General features: G+C 43.6%; 1 protein-coding gene across 1 annotated transcript in view; it reads right to left on the bottom strand.

Moving 5' to 3' along the window:
- Positions 1-24,569, bottom strand: part of LOC124555492 — a 341,553-nt gene that overhangs the window by 46,558 nt on the left and 270,426 nt on the right. Inside the window, exons 4-5 of the mRNA XM_047129417.1 lie at positions 7,430-7,609; positions 2,645-2,751 (exon numbers count right to left, since the gene is read on the bottom strand). Of these exons, the coding sequence (XP_046985373.1) occupies positions 2,645-2,751; positions 7,430-7,609 (287 nt within the window). The remainder of the gene's footprint in view (positions 1-2,644; positions 2,752-7,429; positions 7,610-24,569) is intronic.

Raw genomic sequence — 24,569 nt, 5'->3', positions numbered from 1 at the left:
CGTATTGGGAAAGAGGAAGAAGTCACTCCGAGCTAAGTCTTGTGAACAAGGTGGGTGCAGAACAACTGTCATCTTTCTAGTTGAAAAATTCCAGAGTAATGTAGGTTGTATGCGGTAGTGCATTTTCACGGTGGAGCATGAGAGGCGATCGAAAAGTTTCTATCCCGAGATAGTTACCGTAATGTCTCGCACAAACACCACTTCCTACTTTTATAGTGACCCTTTGGGCGTATGCAAGTCAAATTTCGCTGCTCCGGCTTCGTTAGCTTTTCCTCTAGGTTGCGTTTTATATCGTAGTGTAAGCATAATGGTGACTACCGAAAGAATCAAGAACCTTGCTGTGATTGAATATCTTCATTTGAAGGGAATGCTGTCCAAGGAAATTGCGGGTGACATGCGGAATACGCTTTAGGACATTGCTCCATCTTATGCAACAGGAGAAAACAGTGTCAGACTTCAAAGCGGAGGAACGAGTGTGGAAGATGCACCAAGGAGCGGATGATGAAACAATGACTGCAATTCACGATACGATTTTGCAGGATGGCCGGACAACGTTGCAGCACATTGAAACCACATATGGAATCTCCCATGGGCGTGCCCATGACATTGTTGTGGGTATTTTGGGAATGCGGAAAGTTTCATCTCTGTGGGTCCCGAAAGACTTAAATGCAGATCAGGGATGGGAGCGTGTGCATTGCTGTGAAGAAATTGTCCGATAATTTGAAACGGATGAAGACGGCTTCCTTGCAAGGTATGTGATAATGGACGAAACGTGGGCTCGCCACTTTGATCCTAAGACACATCTATCATCCCAACCCCAAAAAATTTCCTGGTGCAAAGAAATCAGCCGGCATCAGTCATCTGGGATGCAGAGGGGGTAAATATGGTGGATTACTTGCAAAAGAGCATAACTATCAATGCATCATACTGTTGCACCCTCCTGCGCCGTTTGAAAGGAGAGAAAGGAAAAAAGGCGGGGAAAATTGGCGCGCGAAGTTCTTTTGCATCAGGGCAACGCACTGGCGCACAAAGTCCACGCAGCACTGGAAATTCTGCGTGACTGCGGGTTCGAATTGTTACGTCATCCGCCATATTCTCCAGACTTGCTCCATCAGACTTTCTTTCCCCAAACCTAAAAAATGGCTCTGAGCACTATGGGACTTAACTTCTGAGGTCATCAGTCCCCTAGAACTTTGAACTACTTAAACCTAACTAGCCTAAGGACATCACACACATCCACGCCCGAGGCAGGATTCGAACCTGCGACCGTAGCGGTCGCGCGGGTCCAGACTGAAACGCCTAGAACCGCTGGGCCACAACGACCGGCAAACGTAAAAAAAGGCATCAATGGACGAACATTTGACAATGCTGCTGCAGTGATTGATGCTGTGAACGCTTGGTTGGACTCGATATCCAAGACCTTTTATTCCAATGGTATGCGGAAGTTATCTGAGCGTGCCCGCAAGTGTATTAGTGCATAGGGGTATTATACTGAAAAATAAATTGGTATTATGAAATTTCTGGCTTTCTTTATCTGTTAGGCTAGAAACTTTTCGATCCCCCTCGTACATAATTGTTCGTAAGCCACTTCTGTTAAGTTTTCTTATGTCCTCCCTCAAACGTTTTAAAGCATCACGACAGAACATTAGCTGGGAGGGACGAAGTATTTACTTATTTATTTATTTATTTATTTTCACTGTTATTCTTTACTTGTTGAGCTTTTGTTTGGCGAGATTAAGGACTCTTCCATTATGATAATCGCTGCTTTGTCTCAGGGTCATATTCAAATACTTAACTTCCGTTACCAGTTATAATCTTCGAAAGAAAGTTTCGCACGTCTTTAAGCAGTTGTTTAAGTAAGCTCCCTGCAGACTTCCACGCGATTTTACTTCTGATCGTCTTTAAGCACTCGTGGCACCAACTTCGCTGCTAACTTTTTTCACGTTCAATCGGTCTAGGGTGTCTTGTCACAGTCCGCGCGGCTCCCCCCGTCGGAGGTTCGAGTCAGCGCGCACGCGCGCGTACGTGCGTGCGTGTGGTCCTTAGCGTAAGTTAGTTTAAGTTAGATTAAGTAGCATGTAAGCTTAGGGACCGATGACCTCAGCAGTTTGGTCCCATAAGACCTTACCACAAATTTTATTCGGAAGATATTACTACTGATGTCTCGGATGGTCTGTCTACGATCCCGCAGAATCAGATCCCTCGCTTTCTGAACATTTTCTGGTGCGATGCGAGTTGAGGGGAACGGTATTCATCATCAGAACTGATAGATCATTTCAAAAACGGGCGAATATCAACAAAGTCTTGTCTTGCGTAAGGTGTTTTCTCCAAATTTCTGTTATGGCATTTGGTTTCTGCAAAGGTTTTGGCAAGTTTTATTCGAAACTTGACACAGACACGGTGCTCTTTCAGGTAGGCGATTGCAAAACTGCAGACTCGCGTAAGCATGACACTGACTATGGACACCAATTAACTCAGTTCTTAGTCACTCGCCACACTGAGTCAAGGATATATGAGGAGAGAGTGCAATTTCAGTATAGCCTTAACCTTTTTCGAGCAAAAATCAAATCACGGGAATTTTGAATACTATCTCTTATTTATGTCTGAGTCCCAATGTTGAGGTAACTGCAGTGAAGGTACTTACGGCGCAGCGGTAGCGCGGCTGGTGGTCGGCAGCGGACGCGTCCAGCAGCGACAGGTAGCGTTGGTTGGCCGGGCCCTCCCAGTGCCCCAGGCAGTCGTACGTCACGTCTGCAACATCGCACAATCCGCCTCACAGTGAGCATTCTGCAAGTATGACAGCGGAGCTGGGGTCAGTGCTGATAATAAGGTGGGGGTGGTGGTGGTGGTGGTTGTGGTTAGTCACAGTGAACGTGAAGGTGGTGAGATAAAAGAAGAAGGAAAGCTGACGAGGAAAAGAGAGGGGAAAGGAGGAGAAAAACATGTGAAAGGGAGGAGGACGAAAACAAGAGAAAGGAGGAGGACGAGGAAAATATGATATGATCATGAAGGTAACAGAATGATAATACATATCCACTTTAACATATTAGATTCCATTAGCCAATCCTTTGCAAGAGAAACTTATCTTCTACAGCGTAGCCAATGTCAGCACACCAGACAAAGAAAAAATAAATAAGTTAGTGACACCCTGAAGACATTATACCAATACTGTTTACCACCCCACTGGCTCTGAGCACTATGGGACTTAACATCTATGGTCATCAGTCCCCTAGAACTTAGAACTACTTAAACCTAACTAACCTAAGGACATCACACAACAGCCAGTCATCACGAGGCAGAGAAAATCCCTGACCCCGCCGGGAATCGAACCCACCACCCCCACTAACCGTGATTAGAGTTGACCGATTTCAGGGATGCTGACCGATCAGTTTCACCCTCTATTCCATGTAATCCCCGACAGTTTTCACGAAATCAAGGTCGGGTGATTTAGCCTTCCGAAATGCCTTCACAAAAGAAGTAAATATTCCAGAATTCGAATCGGGAACAGCTGCCAACATGAGTAACGTAGAAATAAATATCCTCGGAGTAGTGAAGCAGCTCAAATCACTTAGTAAAAGCAAGTCTTGTGGTCCAGACTGTATACCAATTAGGTTCCTTTCGGAGTATGCTGATGCATTAGCTCCATACTTTAATCACATACAACCATTCGCTCGACGAAAGATCCGTAACCAAAGGCTGGAAAGTTGCACAGGTCACACCAATATTCAAGAAAGGTAGTAGGAGTAATCCACTAAATTACAGGCCCATATCGTTAACGTTGATATGCAGCAGGATTTTACAACATATATTGTATTCTAACATTATGAATTACCTCCAAGAAAAACGGTCTATTGACACACAGTCAACATGGGTTTAGGAAACATCGATCCTGCGAAACGCAACTAGCTCTTTATTTACATGAAGTGTTGAGTGCTATTGACAAGAGATTTCAGATCGATTCCGTATTTCTGGATTTCCGGAAGGCTTTTGACACTGTACCAGTGAAATTGCGTGCTTATGGAATATCGTCTCAGTTATGTGACTGGATTTGTGAGTTCCTGTCAGAGGGGTCACAGTTCATAGTAATTGACGGAAATTCATCGAGTAAAACAGAAGTGATTTCCGGCGTTCCCCAAGGTAGTGTCATAGGCGCTTTGCTGTTCCATATCTATATAAACGATTTGGGAGACAATCTGATCAGCCGCCTTAGGTTGTTTGCAGATGACGCTGTCGTTTATCGACTAATAAAGTCATCGGAAGATCAAAACAAATGGCAAAACGATTTAGAAAAGATATCTGAATGGTGCGAAAATTGGCAGTTCACCCTAAATAACGAAAAGTGAGGTCTTCCACCTGAGTGCTGAAAGTAATTCGTTAAACTTCGGTTACACGATAAATCAGTCAAACCTAAAGACCGTAAATTCAACTAAATACTTAGGAATTACAGTTACGGACAACTTAAATTGGAAGGAACACAGAAAATGTTGTGGGGGAGGCTAACCAAATACTTCATTTAATTGGTAGGACACTAGAAAATGTAACCGATCTACTAAGGAGACTGCCTACACTACGCTTGTGCGTCCTCTTTTAGAATACTGCTGCGCGGTGTGGGAGCCTTACCAGATATGACTGACGGAGTACATCGAAAAAGTTCAGAGAAGGTCAGCACGTCTTGTATTATCGCGAAATATGGGAGAGAGTGTCGCAGAAATGATACAGGATTTGGGCTGGAAATCGTTAAAAGAAAGGCGTTTTTCGTTGCGGCGGAATCTTCTCACGAAATTCCGATCACTAACTTTCTCCTCCGAATGCGAAAATATTTTGTTGACACCGACCTACATAGGGAGAAACGATCCCCACGATATAATAAGGGAAACCAGAGCTCGTACGGAAAGATATAGGTATTCGTTCTTTCCGCGCGTTATACGAAATTGGAATAAGAGAGACTTGTTAAGGTGGTTCGATGAATCCTCTGCCAGGCACTAAATGTGATTTGCTGAGTATCCATGTAGATGTAGATTTAACTTTTTTGTCCATTTCTCGAAAATAAACTTGCTGATAAAACAGAGAAGAAGAGATTTCCAAAACTTGAGCCAAGAAAATTGAGCTATTCAAGATGTTTGGCACAAACTGGCAAATCATGGGGTTGAACTTTATTTGTACGAGTACATTTTAAAAAAAAATCAAGCGGAAAACTTGAAAGAAAAACTGTGCAGTAAGGGATACAATGGCTTTGACAAAATATGGTGCAAGGCTGAAGGCATGTGACATACTCTGACGAGGAGGAGGACGGAAAACATCGGCACAGGATGTCTACAGGAAGATGTAGCTCGAGATACTAGATACTACAATCACAGAGTTAAACGACAGATTTGATTCGCTGCCCGAAAATTAATTCAAATTTTGGACTATAAGAAGTTCGAGTTTTGCAAATGAGTTTCCCGAGGAGGTGTTTGAAAAATTAAAGCGATATATGGAGAGTTTATGTTCTCAAGTTAAAATTGGATTGAGTGGTATGTTTACGTCACATCTTTAAGCCAAGTCTGAAACAAATATTAAGTTTCCTGTATCTAAATATCTAAATAAAGCTCTTTCGTCATCGGTAGAAGGATCGTTTTGCGCCTTGATGAAACTAAAAAAAACGTTTATTTTGAATGTGCAAGGACTAAGTTGTCCGTCCGCACTCGAAATGTCCATAGAAACGGCTCTGCTGGTGCAGATGAGAAATACAAAGAAAATCATTTCCCGATGACGTTACTGAGGAGTTGTGCGAGAAGAACCGCAGAGCAAGTTGCACTAGAGACAAAATCATGGCATGTCTTACCAACATCTTCAGCGCACGCTACTGCTTGGATATGAAGGCCACGAACAACCCCTATGCGTGGTTAGTCACTGTGTCAGCTAACATTACGAAGTGTTGTGTGAAACGCGGATGTGTTGAGTATATCGTGCATACACTAAAATTATCACTGTAATGTAGCTTGATAATACCCGGGGGGGGGGGGGGGGCGGCGGCAAATCAGCTAATCGCTGAACTGCGAAACAAAGTCAACACTCTTCATCTTGCGTGCAAGATGTATGGGACAGGCGAAATACAACTCAGACTTCTTCTAGTCGCAATGAAAGCAGGTGCTGACAGGTGTGAATATGATCGAACTATCAGTTTAATAATTCATGGTTACAAAATACTAACACGAATTCATTACATAAGAACGAAAAAACTGGTAAAACTGGTAGAAGTCAACCTCAGGGAAGATTAGTTTGGATTCCGGAGAAATGTGGACACACGAGAGGCAATACTGACCCTACAACTTAAGATAGTTAGAGGGAAGGCAAACCTACGTTTATAGCATTTGTAGATTAAGAGAAAGCTTTTGACTACATTGACTGGAATACTTTCTTTGAAATCCTTAAGGTAGAGTGGTAATATACAGGGAACGAAAGGCAATTTACAACTTTTACAGAAACCAGACAACAACATTATGAGTGGAGGGAGCTTCAGGGATTGAGAAAGGAGTGAGATGGGGTTGTAGCCTACATTCGTTGTTATTGTCTTTACACTGAGCAAGCAGTAAAGGAAACCAAAGAAAAATTTGGAGTAGGAATTGAAGTTTAGGAAGAAAAAATAAAACTACGAGGTTTCGCCGATGACACTAATTCTGTCACAGGCAGCAAAGGACTTGGAAGAGCAGTTGAACCGAATGGATACTGTCTTGAAAGGATGATACATGGTCAACGAAAGCAAAATAAGGATAATGGAATGTAGCCGAATCAATTCGGGTGATGCTGAAGGAATTAGACTATGAAACGAGACACGTACAATACCTAGTGGATGAGTTTTGCTATTTGGGCAGCAAAATAACGGACAGCCGAAGTAGAGAGGATATAAAATGGCAAGAAACGCGTTTCTGCAGGAAAGAAATTTGTTGACATCGACAATGGATTTAAGTGTTAGGAAGTCTTTTCGGAAAGTATTTGAATGGGGTTTAGCCATGTACGGAAGTGAAACATGGACGATCAACAGTTCAGACTAGAAGAGAAAAAGAGCTTTTGAAATGTGGTGTTACATAAGAATGCCGAAGGATAGATCACTTAACTAATGAGGAGGTACTGAATAGAATTGGGGAGAAGAGAAATTTGCAATACAACCTGACTAGAACAACAGATCGGTTGATAGGACAAATTCTGAGACTCAAGGGATCGTCAGTTTAGTACTGGAGGAAACAGTGTGTGTGTGTGTGTGTGTGTGTGTGTGTGTGTGTGTGTGTGGTGTTGCAATAGTTATTCGCAGATGAAGATACTTGCACAGGGTAGCATGGGTAAGTGGAACAAGCTAGTCCTCAGACTGATAAAAAACAACAACTATTAGTTTCAAAATAAATCAAGAGAGTACTCAGGAAAATGAGTTCCCTGCGGTGCAGCTACTTACTGTAGTCGGAGAAGGAGCACCTGCGGAAGCGCAGGCTGAGGCTGGCGCCCGACGGGCAGTTGTCGAGCTCCGACACAGGCACCGGGCACTCGCCGCCCACGCCGCTGTACGTGAACGTGAAGCGCCCGTTGATCGGGCAGTACTCCGGCCGGATCGGCTCGCCCCCAGAGTCGTGCGACTCTGCAACAACCACAGTGTCCTCAAAAGGCTCCCAGTAGCGAGAAACACTAATTCGTCAATGACCTGAATACATTGAAGTACTGAACACGCTCACAGCTGCAATTGTAATTTCGAATACTGCTCATCTTCAGGCACTAGTCTAAACTACAGGGTGTATCAGAAAGAATTATCCGCTTTGACACATGTTTCTGAAACTAATAAACGTATACGATCAATTTTGTTTTTTGATGAACAGGAAACTCAAAAAGTTTTTTCATACCTTTTCACACACCCTTGAGATGCAAAGCATTAGGTCAATCCGGTACTCAGATTGTTCTCACACGGCAGCGAACTTGTCTTGAGTTGCAACTTCCACAGCTGCTGTTACGCGATGTCTCACTTTTTTCATTGTTGTTTGTAACGGATGCACGTAAACAGTCTTTTATAAATCCCAACAAGAAATAATTACATACAGTCAGGCCCGGTCACCTTGGAGGCCAGTAATGTAAGGCTGAACCTTGGTCCAGTGCGACCTATCCACTGTTCAGTCATACTTTGATTTAAAAATTCCCACACTTCCAGATGCCAGTGTAGCGGTGCCCCATCCGGTTGGTAAATGAAGTCGTTCGCATCAGTTTCCAATTGTGGGAAAATAAAGTTCTCAAGCATATCGAGATATGTGCTTCCTGTAACAGTGTTCTTGGCAAAGAAAAATGGACCAACACCTTTTCCCGTGAAACTGCACAAAACACATTAAATTTGAAGAGTCCCTCCCATGCTGTACAACTACTTGTGGCTGTTCCGTACCCCATATTCTCATATTATGACGTTTCACCTTTCCTTTTCAATGGAATTTTGCCTCGTCACTAAACACTAAGCGTGGAAGAAAACTGATCCTCCATTTTGCCAAGAATGAAATTACAGAATCGACACATTGTTGTTTGTCACCTTCACGAGGAGCTTGCAGTAGCTGAATTTTGTGTAGTTACATGTGTACACGTCGACGCAACAAATTCAAGACGGACATCGGGGGCATGTTGAGCTGTCGAGCTGCACGGCGAACGGATTTCTGCTGACTCTCTGTGAAACTATGGCGTTCGACGTCTGTGTCAGACACTCGGGGACGGCCCGGCGATTCGCCTCTGCACAAACATGTTTCTCTGAATTGTTCATGCCATCATCTAATTGTCTGTGCCGTAGGAGGATCCACACCCTACCTAGTACGAAAGTCACGCTGAACAGTTATTACTGAGCCGCACTGCGCTAAAAACGTAGAACAAAGAACACTTTCTGTTGTCTCGACACCATCTTTATTAGAACTGAAGTGGGCGCACAATGCTGCTACCTAGCGGGAACCGTGTAAAGCTCGAGAGTTTGCTCTTCGCAATAGTACATTGTTCATGCACTTATCTCAAACAACATACTAGTTATGACTTAAATCGCATGATTCTTTTTGATACACCCTATACAACTTTCCATTCATTTTCCTTTTATTTCGGAATTAGGCAACACTGACTGTGCAGACAGCAATAATTATAACAGTAAAGAGAGAACATAAAACTGATGTAAAAGGAAATGACCCAGTAACCTTACCTTTGGGGAGAATCAACATACAGCAATGATGTAACCAAAGTTGGGATCCGCAAGGTCTTTACGCCCCCCACGCCCAAAGAAAAAAATCATGTAAATGAAATTATACACGACGTATTCCTGTGTACTGAATTTGAAAGATATTTTGATTTTCAGTCTTACTACGAAAAAGGGATATGCACTATCGATAGAAAACAAAATCATCGAAAGATTTAAACTGTTGATACATCGATAGCGCTATCGCTCACCTGTACTTCAGGTGTATATTGTTTGTCTTACTTGATCTCAGTTGTTCTGTTAATCAGTACAGTTCTTACTTGCAGCTGAATTTAATGTAAGTGCTGCCATTTGTCATTTTTTTGCTGTGTTCTATTGTGATAATTTCTAATTATGGAAAAATCTGCAACAAGAACGAAGAGGAAAACCTATTTTCATTCGTCCGTTAGTGTTATCGTAAGTTGTTATGTACGCACTACTGTAATACCCTAATTACTTATCTACAGCTATTATTTCAGTATCTCGCAAGGCAGTGGAGCGGAGAACATAATTAAAAATGACAGAAAATTAAAATCAGTCCGTAGAAAAACATTTGGATTTGCCTGTGTCGCCTGAAAACCGCATAGAACAAAAGTATCGCCCAAATACCGATGGTTGCATTTCTTTAAAAAATTTGCTCGAAATTCCGCCATCAAAAGAAATGTTCTTTCCCGCTCAGTTTTATAGACTGGGTACTATTTGTATGATAGCCTTCCTAAAACAAATTATGTACAATGTAGATCCGGGGCGGACTTGACAACACCCCGAGTCCGCAGCTCGTGGTCGTGTGGTAGCTTTCTCGCTTCCCGCGCCCGGGTTCCCGGGTTCGATTCCAGGCGGGGTCAGGGATTTTCTCTGCCTCGTGATGACTGGGTGTTGTGTGCTGTCCTTAGGTTAGTTAGGTTTATGTAGTTCTAAGTTCTAGGGGACTAATGACCATGGATGTTAAGTCCCATAGTGCTCAGAGCCATTTGAACCATTTTTTTGCTAACACCCCGACTACTGAACTGATGCTCAGGGCTCTGTCCATTTTTGTATTAGACTTCTTTGTTAATTCATATGGTTAAGTGGAACATCGCAATATCATTTGCGAGCGTTCTATCTAATGGATACACAAAATGTCACGTTAAAAAACGAAAAACAAATTGAAGTTTCCCCGTTGCCATAGGTAGTCCCATGAAGCATGCTATGAACAGTATTTGTTCAGCTACACATCGAAACAGCGTAATCGCAAATACTTGCTAATACAATAGAGCATTTGCGCCCGACGTCTCCGAGAAGTTTGGCCGCGTGTAACCGCGCGGTTGGCTACGCATCCGCTCATCCCTACTTCATTTGACCTTTCCACACCGGGCGATTCTCTGAGGCCTTGGTGCAACGTCAGAGTAGGGGTAAGCAGCTGCTACCTCGCCAGTTTGCTCCAGGTTTGATTTTGTTGTAGCAGAGACAGGGGTTGCCCCAGTTGAGAGGTTGCCGCGGTAGGCATTTTCGTCGGTGTTAATTTCTTCTCACCAATTACGCGAACAAGTTGAGCGAGCAATGCTGTTATACGAGACCACGTTGCTGCGTTATAACGTGCTGTTTATTTTGCGTTCTTCTAATTTCTAGAGGTTTTTACCTCGCTGAAAGTATCTCTACTTGTTATTTTCGTCATATTTTCATAGCTTACTGTTAGCGTTCTTACTGAGCTTCGGTGACTTCTATTTTCATTTCTTTTAATTCGATTTTTCTGGTTCATAAAGACGCCTTTTCTCACAAGACGGGAAACATGCATTCGTGATACATCGTGACATGATAATAGCACTAGGAAATAGATCTCTTCTATGTTGCTTTTAATGCTAGACTTAACAAAAATTTAAAAAGGTGTATTGTTTACGACAGAATTATAATGTAAGACACGGATGCCTAGGAAATAGAAGACACTAACTAGCACGAGGGGTTGGGGAAGGGGGAGGTCGTGTCTTGCATTGACCAAACAGTTAAAGATATCCAGTTTATTCCTCCTACAAATTCTGAATAAGTGCTGCTAGCAGGATATTAAATATCGTTCAGCAGTCTTTAAGACTGGGAAACAAAAACTGAACTGAAAGACAAGACCTTTTCAGGGCTATATGCTACTTTTCCTTCTAAGATGAGGCCTTAAGTAAGCTGAAGTTCTCTACGAAATTTCTGCATAGGAATTGTGGAGTATAGTAGCCAGTGAATCCGCAGAACGAAATAACGTTTCTCACAGACCTTGCAAAAGAGAATACTTAGCAGGGAAAGACAGGTTACTGCATTTCGAGCCCGAGGTGACCCAGGTCAACAGCACTATTGGATTTAGTTCAGAAGATATTTAAAATACATTGTCAATCTGCAGGAAGTTTTCAAAATGTGGCTTCACACTAAACCACATATACAACACAGACGAAATTAGAGTCACAAATGAACAAGAACTGGGCTCAATACTCGTCGCAACAAGAAAACACTGCCCACAATGCACTATCTAGAAGGAACCCTAATTTGTTATATAGCTAAAGTATTTCACTGTTGATCAAAATTAAGTGAACAAAGCCCTGCACTGCTGATTTTGGAGAATTACATCTATACGACCCTGATATCAGATGAATTATGCGATCTGCAGATTGTGTGTTTTTCCAAATGTCAATTATTTTTCTTAGCAAAAAAGTAGTTTTCCTTAATAATGCTATAATTTATACTACATTCAAATATATCTTTGTTAAAAATTCTTATCCCATTTTACTATTATAAATATTCGGCGGACTCTCCTGCCACCACTACCCCATGCCATTTTGGAAATGCTGGTATATGTACAATGCGAACTTTTTAGATTATGAGAGGTACCAAAAAAAACAAGAATTTTTTAAAAGTTATTTTCAAATTATTTACAAAAAACCGTATCCCCTCAAAATACTCTTCATTACACCTAATGTTTTCGTTCCACCCGTGTTTCCACTGTTCGAATCATTTTTTGTAGCCATCTTCAGAAATGGCTGACAGTTCCTCCCTCGTTTTTTTCTTGACTTCGACGTTTTCAAATCGGTGCTCTCTCATACCCCATTTTCATGCGTGGAAATAAAAAGTCGCACGGGCCAGGCCAGGAGAGCAAGGTGCGTGGGGTAGTGGAAACATGCCTTTCCAGCCAGACACTGTAACAGAGATGGCTGTATGTGCAGGTGCATTGTCGTGGTGGAAGAACCAGTCTCCTGTCTGCCACAAATCAGGTCTTTTGTGACCAACACCAATCTATGACAGCTACTCAATTGGCTGTCGACAGTGCGAGCACAAGCTCCAGATATTTTCCAATAGTTTCGTCGATTCGGCCAGCTGATGGACGTCCAGAACGAGGTTTGTCAATCGACATGTCGCCATTTTTAAATCAAACAAAGCACTCCCGCAATGGGGTTTCTCTCATAGCGCCATCTTGGTAAGCTCTTTTCAACATAAAAACAGTTTCCGCAGCATTTTTACTGAGAAGAAAACAAAATTTCACAGCTGTACGTTGTTCAGTTAAACTTGCCATTAAAAAATGGTTCAAATGTCTCTGAGCACTATGGGACTTAACATCTTAGGTCATCAGTCCCCTAGAACTTAGAACTACTTAAACCTAACTAACCTAAGGACATCACACACATCCATGCCCGAGGCAAGATTCGAACCTGCGACCGTAGCAGTCGCGCGGTTCCAGACTGAGCGCCTAGAACCGCTAGACCACAGCGGCCGGCAAACTTGTCATCACAAAAACAAACCACTGCTAGCAAAACCAATCACTGCAGATGAACAGAACAAGCCAGGTCGACAACATAGGCGGTACTTAACTGGCAGCGAGTTGCGCTATGCACGCCCAGCGGCAGAAATGCATACTACACAAGCTCCGCCCACGGCAGTTTTTTTAAGGTACTCCCTCGTACATCTTTTCCCACACGAAGAGTAGTGCTGGGAAAGTTGAAATGAACAACAAAGAATTGTGTACACTTTTGTTAGTTGCTGTTGATTGGTAATCAAAATTACAGCTACAGTTGCTTAATCTACCGCTATTGGCCCTGTGTTATACGACCACGTGGTCTTCCTCCATCATTTAATGAGGTAAGTTTTTGTGAGGCAGAACGAATTTCGATATAGAACTTTCCGATGTTGAAACACAAAGGCATCCTAATGACTTTCCTTTCAAGTGTGCTTTAACCTGTCCCCTAGTGATACACTGCTAATCAGCTGTATACTTTCCTTTGTCAGATATGGCGCCCATGTGTCGCATAATTCATCAGAAGACGTCATTCTACATTAGTGAACAACTTTTGATGGGTTTCCCCTGAATTTCTTATGTTGTTGTTGTTGTTGTTGTCGTCGTCTTCAGTCCTGAGACTGGTTTGATGCAGCTCTCCATGCTACTCTATCCTGTGCAAGCTTCTGCATCTCCCAGTACTTACTGCATCCTACATCCTTCTGAATCTGCTTACTGTATTCTTATCTTGGTCTCCCTCTACGATTTTTACCCTCCACACTGCCCTCCAATGCTAAATTTGTGATCCCTTGATGCCTCTGAACATGTCCTACCAACCGGTCCCTTCTTGTCAAGTTGTGCCGCAAACTACTCTTCTCCCCGATTCTTTCAATACCTCCTCATTAGTTATGTGATCTACCCATCTAATCTTCAGCATTCTTCTGTAGCACCACATTTCGAAAGGTTTTATTCTCTTCTTGTCCAAACTAATTATCGTCCACGTTTCACTTCCATACATGGCTACACTCCGTACAAATACTTTCAGAAACGACTTCCTGACCTTTAAATCTATTCTCGATGTTAACAAATTTCTCTTCTTCAGAAACGCTTTCCTTGCCATTGCCAGTCTACATTTTGTATCCTCTCTACTTCGACCATCATCAGTTATTTTGTTCCCCCAATAGCAAAACTCCTTTACTACTTTGTGTCCCATTTCCTAATCTAATTCCCTCAGCATCATCCGAGTTAACGCGACTATATTCCACTATCCTCGTTTTTCTTTTGTTGATGTTTATCTTATATCCTCCTTTCAGGACACTGTCCATTCCGTTCAACTGCTCTTCCAAGTCCTTTGCTGTCTGACAGAATTACAATGTCATTGGCGAACTTCAAAGTTTTTATTTCTTCTCCATGTATTTTAATACCTACTCCAAATTTTTCTTTTGTTTCCTTTACTGCTTGCTCAATATACAGATTGAATAACCTCGGAGAGAGGCTACAACCCTGTCTCACTCCCTTCCCAACCACTGCTTCCCTTTCATGCCCCTCTTATGAACCGTAAAAAAAAGGTATTTTTCGATGCGTTGTACACATTTATTGAGTATCACTTCCATTGACGTTTGCAGGTTCTTTATAATAACGTACCAAGAAGTAACAGTTACGTTATTATGCGTCTATTCTGTTCATGCCGTCAATGGATAATGGATGTTTGACATTGTTGACGGAGCCACAACCTCACCGCTGCTTACACCGCTTCGTTACTAAGTGATGTCCCCGAAGGTGTTCTTTAAGTTTTGGGAACAGATGAGAACCGGATGGGGCCAAGTTGGGGCTATGTGGGGGATGATCGATGACGTGAACGCAAGGCGTCGGATAGTGGCAGGTGTTGCAACGCCCACTAGTGGTCTGGCATTGACATGCTGGAGGAGAGGATGCTCATTGTGTGACGAAATCTTTGAATTCGTGATTTGTTTTCCGAGGGTCTCGCAGTACCTTGCAGTGTTTATGGTGGTGCCTTCAGGCATGAATTCCAAATGCAGCGCACCGTGAACATCCCAGAACACTGAGCATGACTGCCTGGTGATGGCATGGTCTGTAACATTTCTCGTGTCGGTGGTCCTTTGTGGCGAACTCTGATATTCTCTTGTTTTCATGATAAAAATAATTAAAGCAGCTTTCATCGCGTGTCACAATGTTGATAAGGAACAGATCATCCTCACGCTCAAAACGCAAACGAAATTGTTGGTAGATATCCAATCTCATCTGTTACATGTAATGAGTGAGCATTCGAGGCACCCACCGTGTCCACAGTTTTCTGAACCGAAGTTATGTAATGATGGCCTGTACACGCCCTCGTGATATGCCACACTTACCTGAGAGTTCTCTCTGTTATCCGACGATTTTCTCTGATGATTTCATGAACCTGCTTCCGACGAGTCTTGTCGGTTACCGTACGTAGTCGTCCACTCCGATACAACCACCACCGCACATAGCTTTCATTCTTCTCTGGATTTCAAGTACACGCACGTTTTCTGCTATTAGAAACTCGATTACAGCTCACTTTCTCACGCGCCGACATAGTTGCATTACAAACTGCTGTGACCACTACAATTCAGAGCCCTCTAGCGACTGAGGGTTGCAACTTGAGTCAGCGAAGTGGAGAGGGTCAGTCTTTTAATGTGTATGACATTCCTCAACCGATATCGAAATCAGAATTTAAAAAATTCATTGGCATTAGTTTTCAGCGCGCGCTAATGTTATTTTACGAGGGATACGGTTTGGTGAATAGCTCAAAATAGCCTGTAATCTAAATTCTATTGCAGATCATATTTTTGTAACTACAGTATTACATTTCAGTAAAAAGCCAGTTTCTACATATTAAGTAGAGTGCTCCTTGGCTATTATCAATTGCTAATGTGATGTCAAGAGTTTTAAAGTATCTTACAAAAGGAATCGCTTTTTCCTAAAAAAAATCGACCGCTTTAAGTAATTTACAACACCTAGTCGTTACATCGCATCGTGCAGTAACGGCATGTGCGGCTCATGCACGGTTGTGACCTTAAAACACCACAGAGAGCATTGGCTGCCGCTCGAGTGGAATCGGTGAGCGCTACAAACGCGTTTGGAGGCCAGCGGAAATCCGACGCACAATGGTCCGCAATCAGAAGCATCACCTCGCATCACATCACACGTCCGCCGGCACACGGCTGCACTCTTTCTAGCCTAAACTCTACATTACGTTTGTCGCTTGTTGTCAAATTTTTCCTTCATTGCCAGCTACCAACGTCGGCGCGGAACACGACACGTCAGCACGCTGCAGCCCTTCGGGGGGGGGGGGGGGGGGGGGGGGGGATTAACGACTCTTACCTACCTCTTCCACTATGGTATTCATTAAATTATTTCAGCGAGAATTGTTCGACTTGTTTAGACAGAAACAGTCTTCAGTCATACACTACCGATATACGCTGTGTTGCTATTTGATCTGACCACTGGACCAGCCCCCCCCCCCCCCCCCCCAACAGATTCATTATAGACGAGGTATGTTCAGGATAATGCACGCACGGGAAAAAACAAACACCAGGGGAACAGCGAAAGTTTGTAAGTATGTTTCTACATCTGAAATACGACATCTATTAATATTTCACACCAGTCCCTTAAGAATGGCACTAATAGGGCGACTATATACATCTACACCATACTTCGCAAGCCACCTAATGGTGTGTGGCGGAAGGTACTTTCGGTACCACTATCTGATCCCTCCAACCCTGTTCCACTCGCGAATAATGCGCGGGAAGAATGATTGTCGGTAAGCCTCTGTATTGGCTCTAATTTCTCGAATTTTCTCCTCGTTGTCAATAAGGGAGATGTATGTGAAGGGAAGTAATATATCGTTTGACTCCACCTGAAAAGTGCTGTCCAGAAATTTCAGTAGTAAATCTCTCCGTGATGCATAACGCCTTTCCTGTAAGGTCTGGCAGTGGAGTTTGGTTAGCATCTCCGTAATGCTCTCTCGCTAGCTAAACGATCCCGTGACGAAACGCGCAGCTCTCCTTTGGATCTTCTGTCTCCTATCAGTCCTACCTGATAGGGATTCCAGATAGATGAACAGAACTCAAGACTCGGGCGAACAAGCGCCTTATAAGCCACTTCTTTCGTGGATGAGTTAAATTTCCTTATGATTCTTCCGATGAATCTGAGTCCTGTGTCTGCTTTTCCCACTATCTGTTTTATATGGTCATTCCACTTCAGCTCGCTCTGGATAGTTACGCCTACATATTTTACGGCAGACGCTGTCTCCAGCTGTTTGTTATCAATAATGTAGCTGTACAGTAGTGGATTTCTTTCCCTATGTATGCGCAATATGTTACATTTATTTACGTTCAGGGTCAACTGCCAGAGCCTGCACCATTCATCAACTCTCTGCACGTCGTTCTGCAGATTCTTACTATCTTCTGGCGTTGCTACTTTGGTATAAACTACTGCATCAATGGTTTAACTTCTGAGGTCATCCGTCCCCTAGAACTTAGAACTACTTAAACCTAACTAACCTAAGGACATCACAAACATTCATGCCCCAGGCAGGATTCGAACCTGCGACCGTAGCGGTCGCGCACTTTCTGACTGTAGAGCCTAGAACCGCTCGGCCACTCCGGCCGGTTAAACAACTGCATCATCTGCAAATAGCCTTATAGAGCATCCGACGCTTTCTACTAGACCATTTATATACAGGGTGAGTCACCTAACGTTACCGCTGGATATATTTCGTAAACCACATCAAATACTGACGAACCGATTCCACAGACCGAACGTGAGGAGAGGGGCTAGTGTAATTGGTTAATACAAACCATACAAAAATGCACGGATGTATGTTTAACACAAACATACGTTTTGTTTTAAATGGAACCACGTTAGTTTTGTTAGCACATCTGAACTTATAAACAAATACGTAATAAGTGCCGTTTGTTGCACTGAAAAATGTTAATTACATCCGGAGATATTGTAACCCAAAGTTCACGCTTGAAACCTCCGACGTTCAGTTGCGTGTTGTAACAAACACGGGCCACGGTCGGCGCGCAGCATCTGCAGGGACATGTTTACGATGACGACCGTGTTTACGAGTGTGGCTGTAGTGCACTGTTGTGGTAAGGTCTAGCTGTCGCAGTGTCCGCATGTAGCGCCTTGCTGCTATTGTTATTCTGCATTCGTCTCCGCTCGCAGACGAACTGTAGTACACCGTGTTACCAGATGTCTATGATAGTGTAGTGTTGTAGGAACTGTGACCATGGTGTATTCGAACTCTGAAAAGGCGGAGATGATACTCATCTATGGCGAGTGTCGACGAAATGCAGCTGAAGCCTGCAGGGTGTATGCAGAACGGTACTCGGACAGAGAGCATCCAACGTGCCGCACATTGCAAAACATCTACCGCCAACTGTATGCAACAGGTATGGTCGTAGCACGCAAACGGGTCCGTAACAGGCCCGTCACAGGAGAAGCGGGTGCAGTTGGTGTGTTAGCTGCTGTTGCCATGAACCCACACATGAGTACACGGGACATTGCGAGAGCCGGTGGACTGAGTCAAAGTAGTGTCATGCGCGTACTGCATCGTCACCGCTTTCACCCGTTTCATGTGTCGCTACATGAGCAATTACATGGTGATGACTTTAATCATCGAGTGCAATTCTGTCAATGGGCATTAACAGAGAATGCGTTGCAGTTCTACCTGTTTACCGATGAAGCGGGTTTCACAAACCACGGGGCAGTGAATCTACGGAACATGCATTACTGGTCCGTGGACAATCCTCGCTGGCTCAGACAGGTAGAGCGACAGCGACCGTGGACTGCAAATGTATGGTGCGGAATCATTGGCGACCACCTCATTGGTCCTAACTTCATTGCAGGGGCCCCAACAGCTGCAACATACATCGCGTTTCTACAGGATGATCTGCTAATGTTGCTCGAAAATGTCCCACTGGAAACGCGTCGACGTATGTGGTATCAGCATGATGGTGCACCTGCACATTCCGCAATTAACACTAGGCTGACCCTTGACAGGATGTTAGACGGGCGTTTCATAGGACGTGGAGGACGCATAAATTGGCCAGCCTGTTCACCTGATCGTACACCTCTGAACTACTTTCTGTGGGGGTACGTTAAAATAGAATGTGTACCGTGATGTGCCTACAACCCCAGAGGATATGAAACAACGTATTGTGGCAGCCTGCGGCGACATTACACCAGATGTACTGCGGCGTGTACGACATTCATTACGCCAGAGATTGCAATTGTGAGCAGCAAATCATGGCCACCACATTGAACATCTATTGGCCTGACATGTCGGGACTCACTCTATTCCACTCCGTAATTGAAAACGGAAACCACCTGTGTACGTGTACCTCACCCCTCATGGTAATGCACATGTGCGTCAGTGAAAAAGACCAATAAAAAGGTGTTAGCATGTGGAAGTAATGTGCTGTTCCAGTCTCTTCTGTACCTAAGGTCCATCACCGTTCCCATTGGATCCCTACATAATTCGGTGCTCTCCGATACACACGATCGAAGAGCGGAGGAGCGGTACTCAAGCGTCAACTTTAGGTTACAATATCTCCGGATGTAATTAACATTTTACAATGCAACAAACAGCACTGACTACGTATTTGTTTATATGTTCAGATGTGCTAGCAAAACCAACGGGGTTCCATTTAAAAAAACGTAGGTTTGTGTTAAAAACCTACTTCTGTGCATTTTTGTATGGTTTGTATTAACCAATTACACTAGCCCCTCTCCTCACGTTCGGTCTGTGGAATCGATTCGTCAGTATTTGATGTGGTTTACGAAATATATCCAGCGGTAATGTTAGGTGACTCACCCTGTATATTGCGTTCCTATCAATCTTCCCTGTGGTACTCCGGATATTACATTTACATCTGTTGATTTAGTTCCGTTAAGAGCGACGTGTTGAATTCTATCTTCAAGAAAGTCATGAATCCAATCGCAAGTCTGCTCCGATACTCCGTAAGCCCTTATTTTTTTCATCGAACGGCAGTGCGGGACGGTGTCAAATGTCTCACTGAAATCAAGGCACACGGCATCAACCTGAGCGCCGTTGTCCACTGCGCTGTGGATCTCATGGAGGAACAGAGCGAGCTGAGTTTCGCAGGATCTCTGCGGAATCCGTCTTTTATAGAGGAGATGTTCATTTTCTAAGAACGTCATAATTCTTGAGCATAAAACATGTTCCATAATTCTACAACAGATTGACGTCAACGATATACGTCTATAATTGTGTGGATCTGTCTTACGGCCTTTCTTAAAACCGGGATTGACCTGTACTTTTTTCCCGTCGTTAGGTATCTTTCGTTGCTCAAGCTTTCTACGATAAATTACTGCTAGAAGGAGAGTAAGTTCTTTCGCATACTCTTTATAGAATCTTATAGGTATCTCATCTGGTCCTGAAGCCTTTCCACTACTAAGCGATAAAAGCTGCTTTTCAATTCCGCGATCGGTTCTCTCAAAATCTGCCATTTCGACGTTCGCATGACGATTGAAAGGAGGGACAGTGTTACGATTTTCCGCGGTGAAACAACTTCGGAAGACTGAATTCAGTATTTCGGCCTTCTCTCTGTTATCTTCCGTTTCGGTTCCAGTGTGGTCACAGAGAATGAATAGATGATTTTGACCCACTTACTGATTTTACATACGACAAAAGTATTAGTGTTTTTACTCAGGACAGTTGACACCGTCTTACTTTCGAAATCATTGAACGCTTCTCATTACTCTCCTTACGCTCAGTTTCGCTTCGTTCAGCTTTTGTTTGTCGGCTAGGTTTTTACTTCTCTAGAATCTGAGATTAAGTGATCTTTGTTTACGTAGCGCTTTTCTAACACGGCTATTAAACCATGGTGGATCTTTCCCATCCCTTAAAACCTTACTCCGAACATGCACATGAGGACGCATATCAGGTTTGCTTTAATACACACTGTAACGGTCATGAGCATTAGTTACCTGTGAGACTCCACGTAGTGATTTACTGTCTATCAAGAATGCATTTAAGACGACGAAGACGCTATTATAAGAGCTCACAGAGTTTGAACGAGGTCGTGCAATGGGGCTACGCGAAGCTGGATATTCCTTCTGCGTTATTGCAGAAAAACTTGGCAGGTATTTATTCACTGTACATGACTACAGGCAGCGGTGGTCACAGGAACTAACGGTCGTAAGAAGACTCCGCTCCCGAGGGCCATGTGGCGCTGCCGAAAGGTAAGACTCGTGTTCGGCATATGGCTGTGGCGCATTGTATTGAGACTACGGCAGCAAGTTGAGCAGCAGTTGGCACCACCGTGATACGACGAACTGTTACAAATTTATTACTTCAAGGGCAGCTCGGAGCCAGGCAACTTTTAGTGTTCATTCCACTGACTCTAAAGCCTAGTTTACACACACAGCATGTTGTTATCAATGGAGAGACGTCTACAGACAAAGTAACCTCTGGCGTGCCACAGGGGAGTGTTATGGGACCATTGATTTTCACAATATATATAAATGACCTAGTAGATAGTGTCTGAAGTTCCATGCGGCTTTTCGCGGATGATGCTGTAGTATACAGAGAAGTTGCAGCATTAGAAAATTGTAGCGAAATGCAGGAAGATCTGCAGCGGATAGGCACTTGGTGCAGGGAGTGGCAACTGACCCTTAACATAGACAAATGTAATGTATTGCGAATACATAGAAAGAAGGATCCTTTATTGTATGATTATATGATAGCGGAACAAACACTGGTAGCAGTTACTTCTGTAAAATATCTGGGAGTATGCGTGCGGAACGATTTGAAGTGGAATGATCATATAAAATTAATTGTTGGTAAGGCGGGTACCAGGTTGAGATTCATTGGGAGAGTGCTTAGAAAATGTAGTCCATCAACAAAGGAGGTGGCTTACAAAACACTCGTTCGACCTATACTTGAGTATTGCTCATCAGTGTGGGATCCGTACCAGATCGGTCTGACGGAGGAGATAGAGAAGATCCAAAGAAGAGCGGCGCGTTTCGTCACAGGGTTATTTGGTAACCGTGATAGCGTTACGGAGATGTTTAATAAACTCAAGTGGCAGACTCTGCAAGAGAGGCGCTCTGCATCGCGGTGTAGCTTGCTCGCCAGGTTTCGAGAGGGTGCGTTTCTGGATGAGGTATCGAATATATTGCTTCCCCCTACTTATACCTCCCGAGGAGATCACGAATGTAAAATTAGAGAGATTAGAGCGCGCACAGAGGCTTTCAGACAGTCGTTCTTCCCGCGAACCATACGCGACTGGAACAGGAAAGGGAGGTAATGACAGTGGCACGTAAAGTGCCCTCCGCCACACACCGTTGGGTGGCTTGCGGAGTATCAATGTAGATGTAGATGTAGACGACATTGGGTTGCACCACTCGTTGCGTGGAATGAGTTGGACGCAAGTGGTTTCATATATGACTGTAGACACGACGACACCAGTATACACTTCAGTTTAGTCGTTTTGTGGGTCCTTGAATCGTGTCTGAAATGAAAGTTTTGGCAGCTGCACGTCGCAAGAGTTGTGATGGAGTTAAAGCTTGTTGCGTGGAATCGCTGCATAAGAAAAAAAATAAGGAACGTGTTTCGTTTCGTGACTGGATGAAGAAAAGACGTCAGCTCGGTTGCTCAGCATCCTTGCTGAAATAATTTATTACGGAAGATCCAATAAGTTCTTTTAATTATCTTAGAATGTCACCAAAACGGTTCACGTTTCTTCTAAATAGAATAGATTATGCGATAAGGAATAAAGGTACTGTAATGCATGAAGCACTGTCGCTAGAGCTGAAATTATGAATCATATTGCTTGCATTACAAGCGAGAACACTAGGCATGCTGTAAGATACGGTTTTAGTCGGTGATGACTATTTCATTAACACCAATAATTATTAACATTAACAGTAATAATTATTAACATTAGCAACAATGATTATTCGAAGCAGGCCGCATTAAGAAGAGAATGGTTTGCAAACTACCCTCCTGAAAATAGATCTGTACAGTGCCAATATTTCAAAATTCGAACATATGTGAATGGGGAGAGCTGCGGCGACTTTTCAAATAGATGAATATTGAATAAAAATGCAGCTTCTTGAATTTGTATAGCCTTCGCTCCCGTCAACAGTGTTGCTTAACAAAGAGTTGCCAACTCGAACGATGGGATTTTAGTCTTGTAGACGAGAGCATTGCCACAGCTAGAATTAAACTTGCTTGTATTTTTCTTACTTCGGTTGTATAAGTGCTCCAAACTCAATAAATTTTGCCCTGCAGCTCAGATATTGTCAAACCATCCGTGTTATGATCGCACTTGACCGTCTCAGCCGCAGCAATATGTTGCTTATTTTTGTAATCAGCATCACTGAAACCCCACAAACACCTATGCAAAGCATCCAAAAAGCGAACATTATTCTCCGTTCCCTACTTCATATTTCAGTTTGTCTACACTCTACGAACACACATAACCTCAAAATTCATGCAACTAGTGGCGCCGAAGTTGGAACACGCCGAAAGGGTTTTGTTTCGCCAACGAGATGCACGAACGCGCGGCGCGCATGTGCAATGGCCGGTAGCGCAGTTGCCTGCAACCTAGTGAGTGCGTCGTGTAAATTAGGCTTAAACCACAGCCACTGCTGTTTTCGACGTCAGCTGTGTCAAGCGACAGTTCACTGGAGGGCGAACTGGAGGTCTGTTGTGTTTTCTTATGAAAGCTTGCTCTGTCTCGGTGCCACTGATGACCGTGTGTTAATTAGGAAGAAGCCAGTTGAGGGCCTGCAACCAAGCTTTCGGCATGCTTTACACATTGGACTTTCACCTGGAGTTTAGGTCTGCGGTGCGATTCCGTATGACAGTAGCGCTCTTGTGGTTATCCCATGCACCCTGACTGTAAATCTGTACGTCAGTCTGATGATTCGACCTGTTGTGCTGCCGTTCATGAACATAATTCCAGGTGGTGTTTTCCAACTGGATAACGCTCGCCCTCACACCGCTGTTTTAACCCAATATGCTCTACAGCGAGTCTATCTGTTGTCTTGGCTTGCTCGATCATGAGATCTGTCTCCAGTCGAACACACATGGATCATCATCGGACAATAATTCCAGTGTCATTCACAACCAGCCGTCACTGAGTTGTAACAGACATGGAACTCCACCCCGCAAACTGACATCCGACTACTTTACGACACAACGCATCTAAGTTTGCACGCTTGCATTTAACATCCAGCATCTCGTGGTCGTGCGGTAGCGTTCTCGCTTCCCACGCCCGGGTTCCCGGGTTCGATTCCCGGCGGGGTCAGGGATTTTCTCTGCCTCGTGATGGCTGGGTGTTGTGTGCTGTCCTTAGGTTAGTTAGGTTTAAGTAGTTCTAAGTTCTAGGGGACTGATGACCATAGATGTTAAGTCCCATAGTGCTCAGAGCCATTTAACATTCTCTGACGGTTACACCGGTTAATGTACCAGCAGTTCACATTTGCAAGGGCTTTGCTCGCCCTTACATTCACCTGTTATCTTGCAACGTTAATCAGTTATATATTTTACCTAGACAAACGTATTCCCGAAATTTCATTGCTCTGTACTGACTGTTTCTACGTGCTGGG

This window comes from Schistocerca americana, chromosome X (assembly GCF_021461395.2).
Source record: "Schistocerca americana isolate TAMUIC-IGC-003095 chromosome X, iqSchAmer2.1, whole genome shotgun sequence".
NCBI lineage: Eukaryota > Metazoa > Arthropoda > Insecta > Orthoptera > Acrididae > Schistocerca > Schistocerca americana.
This window is presented reverse-complemented; position numbering and strand designations above follow the sequence as displayed.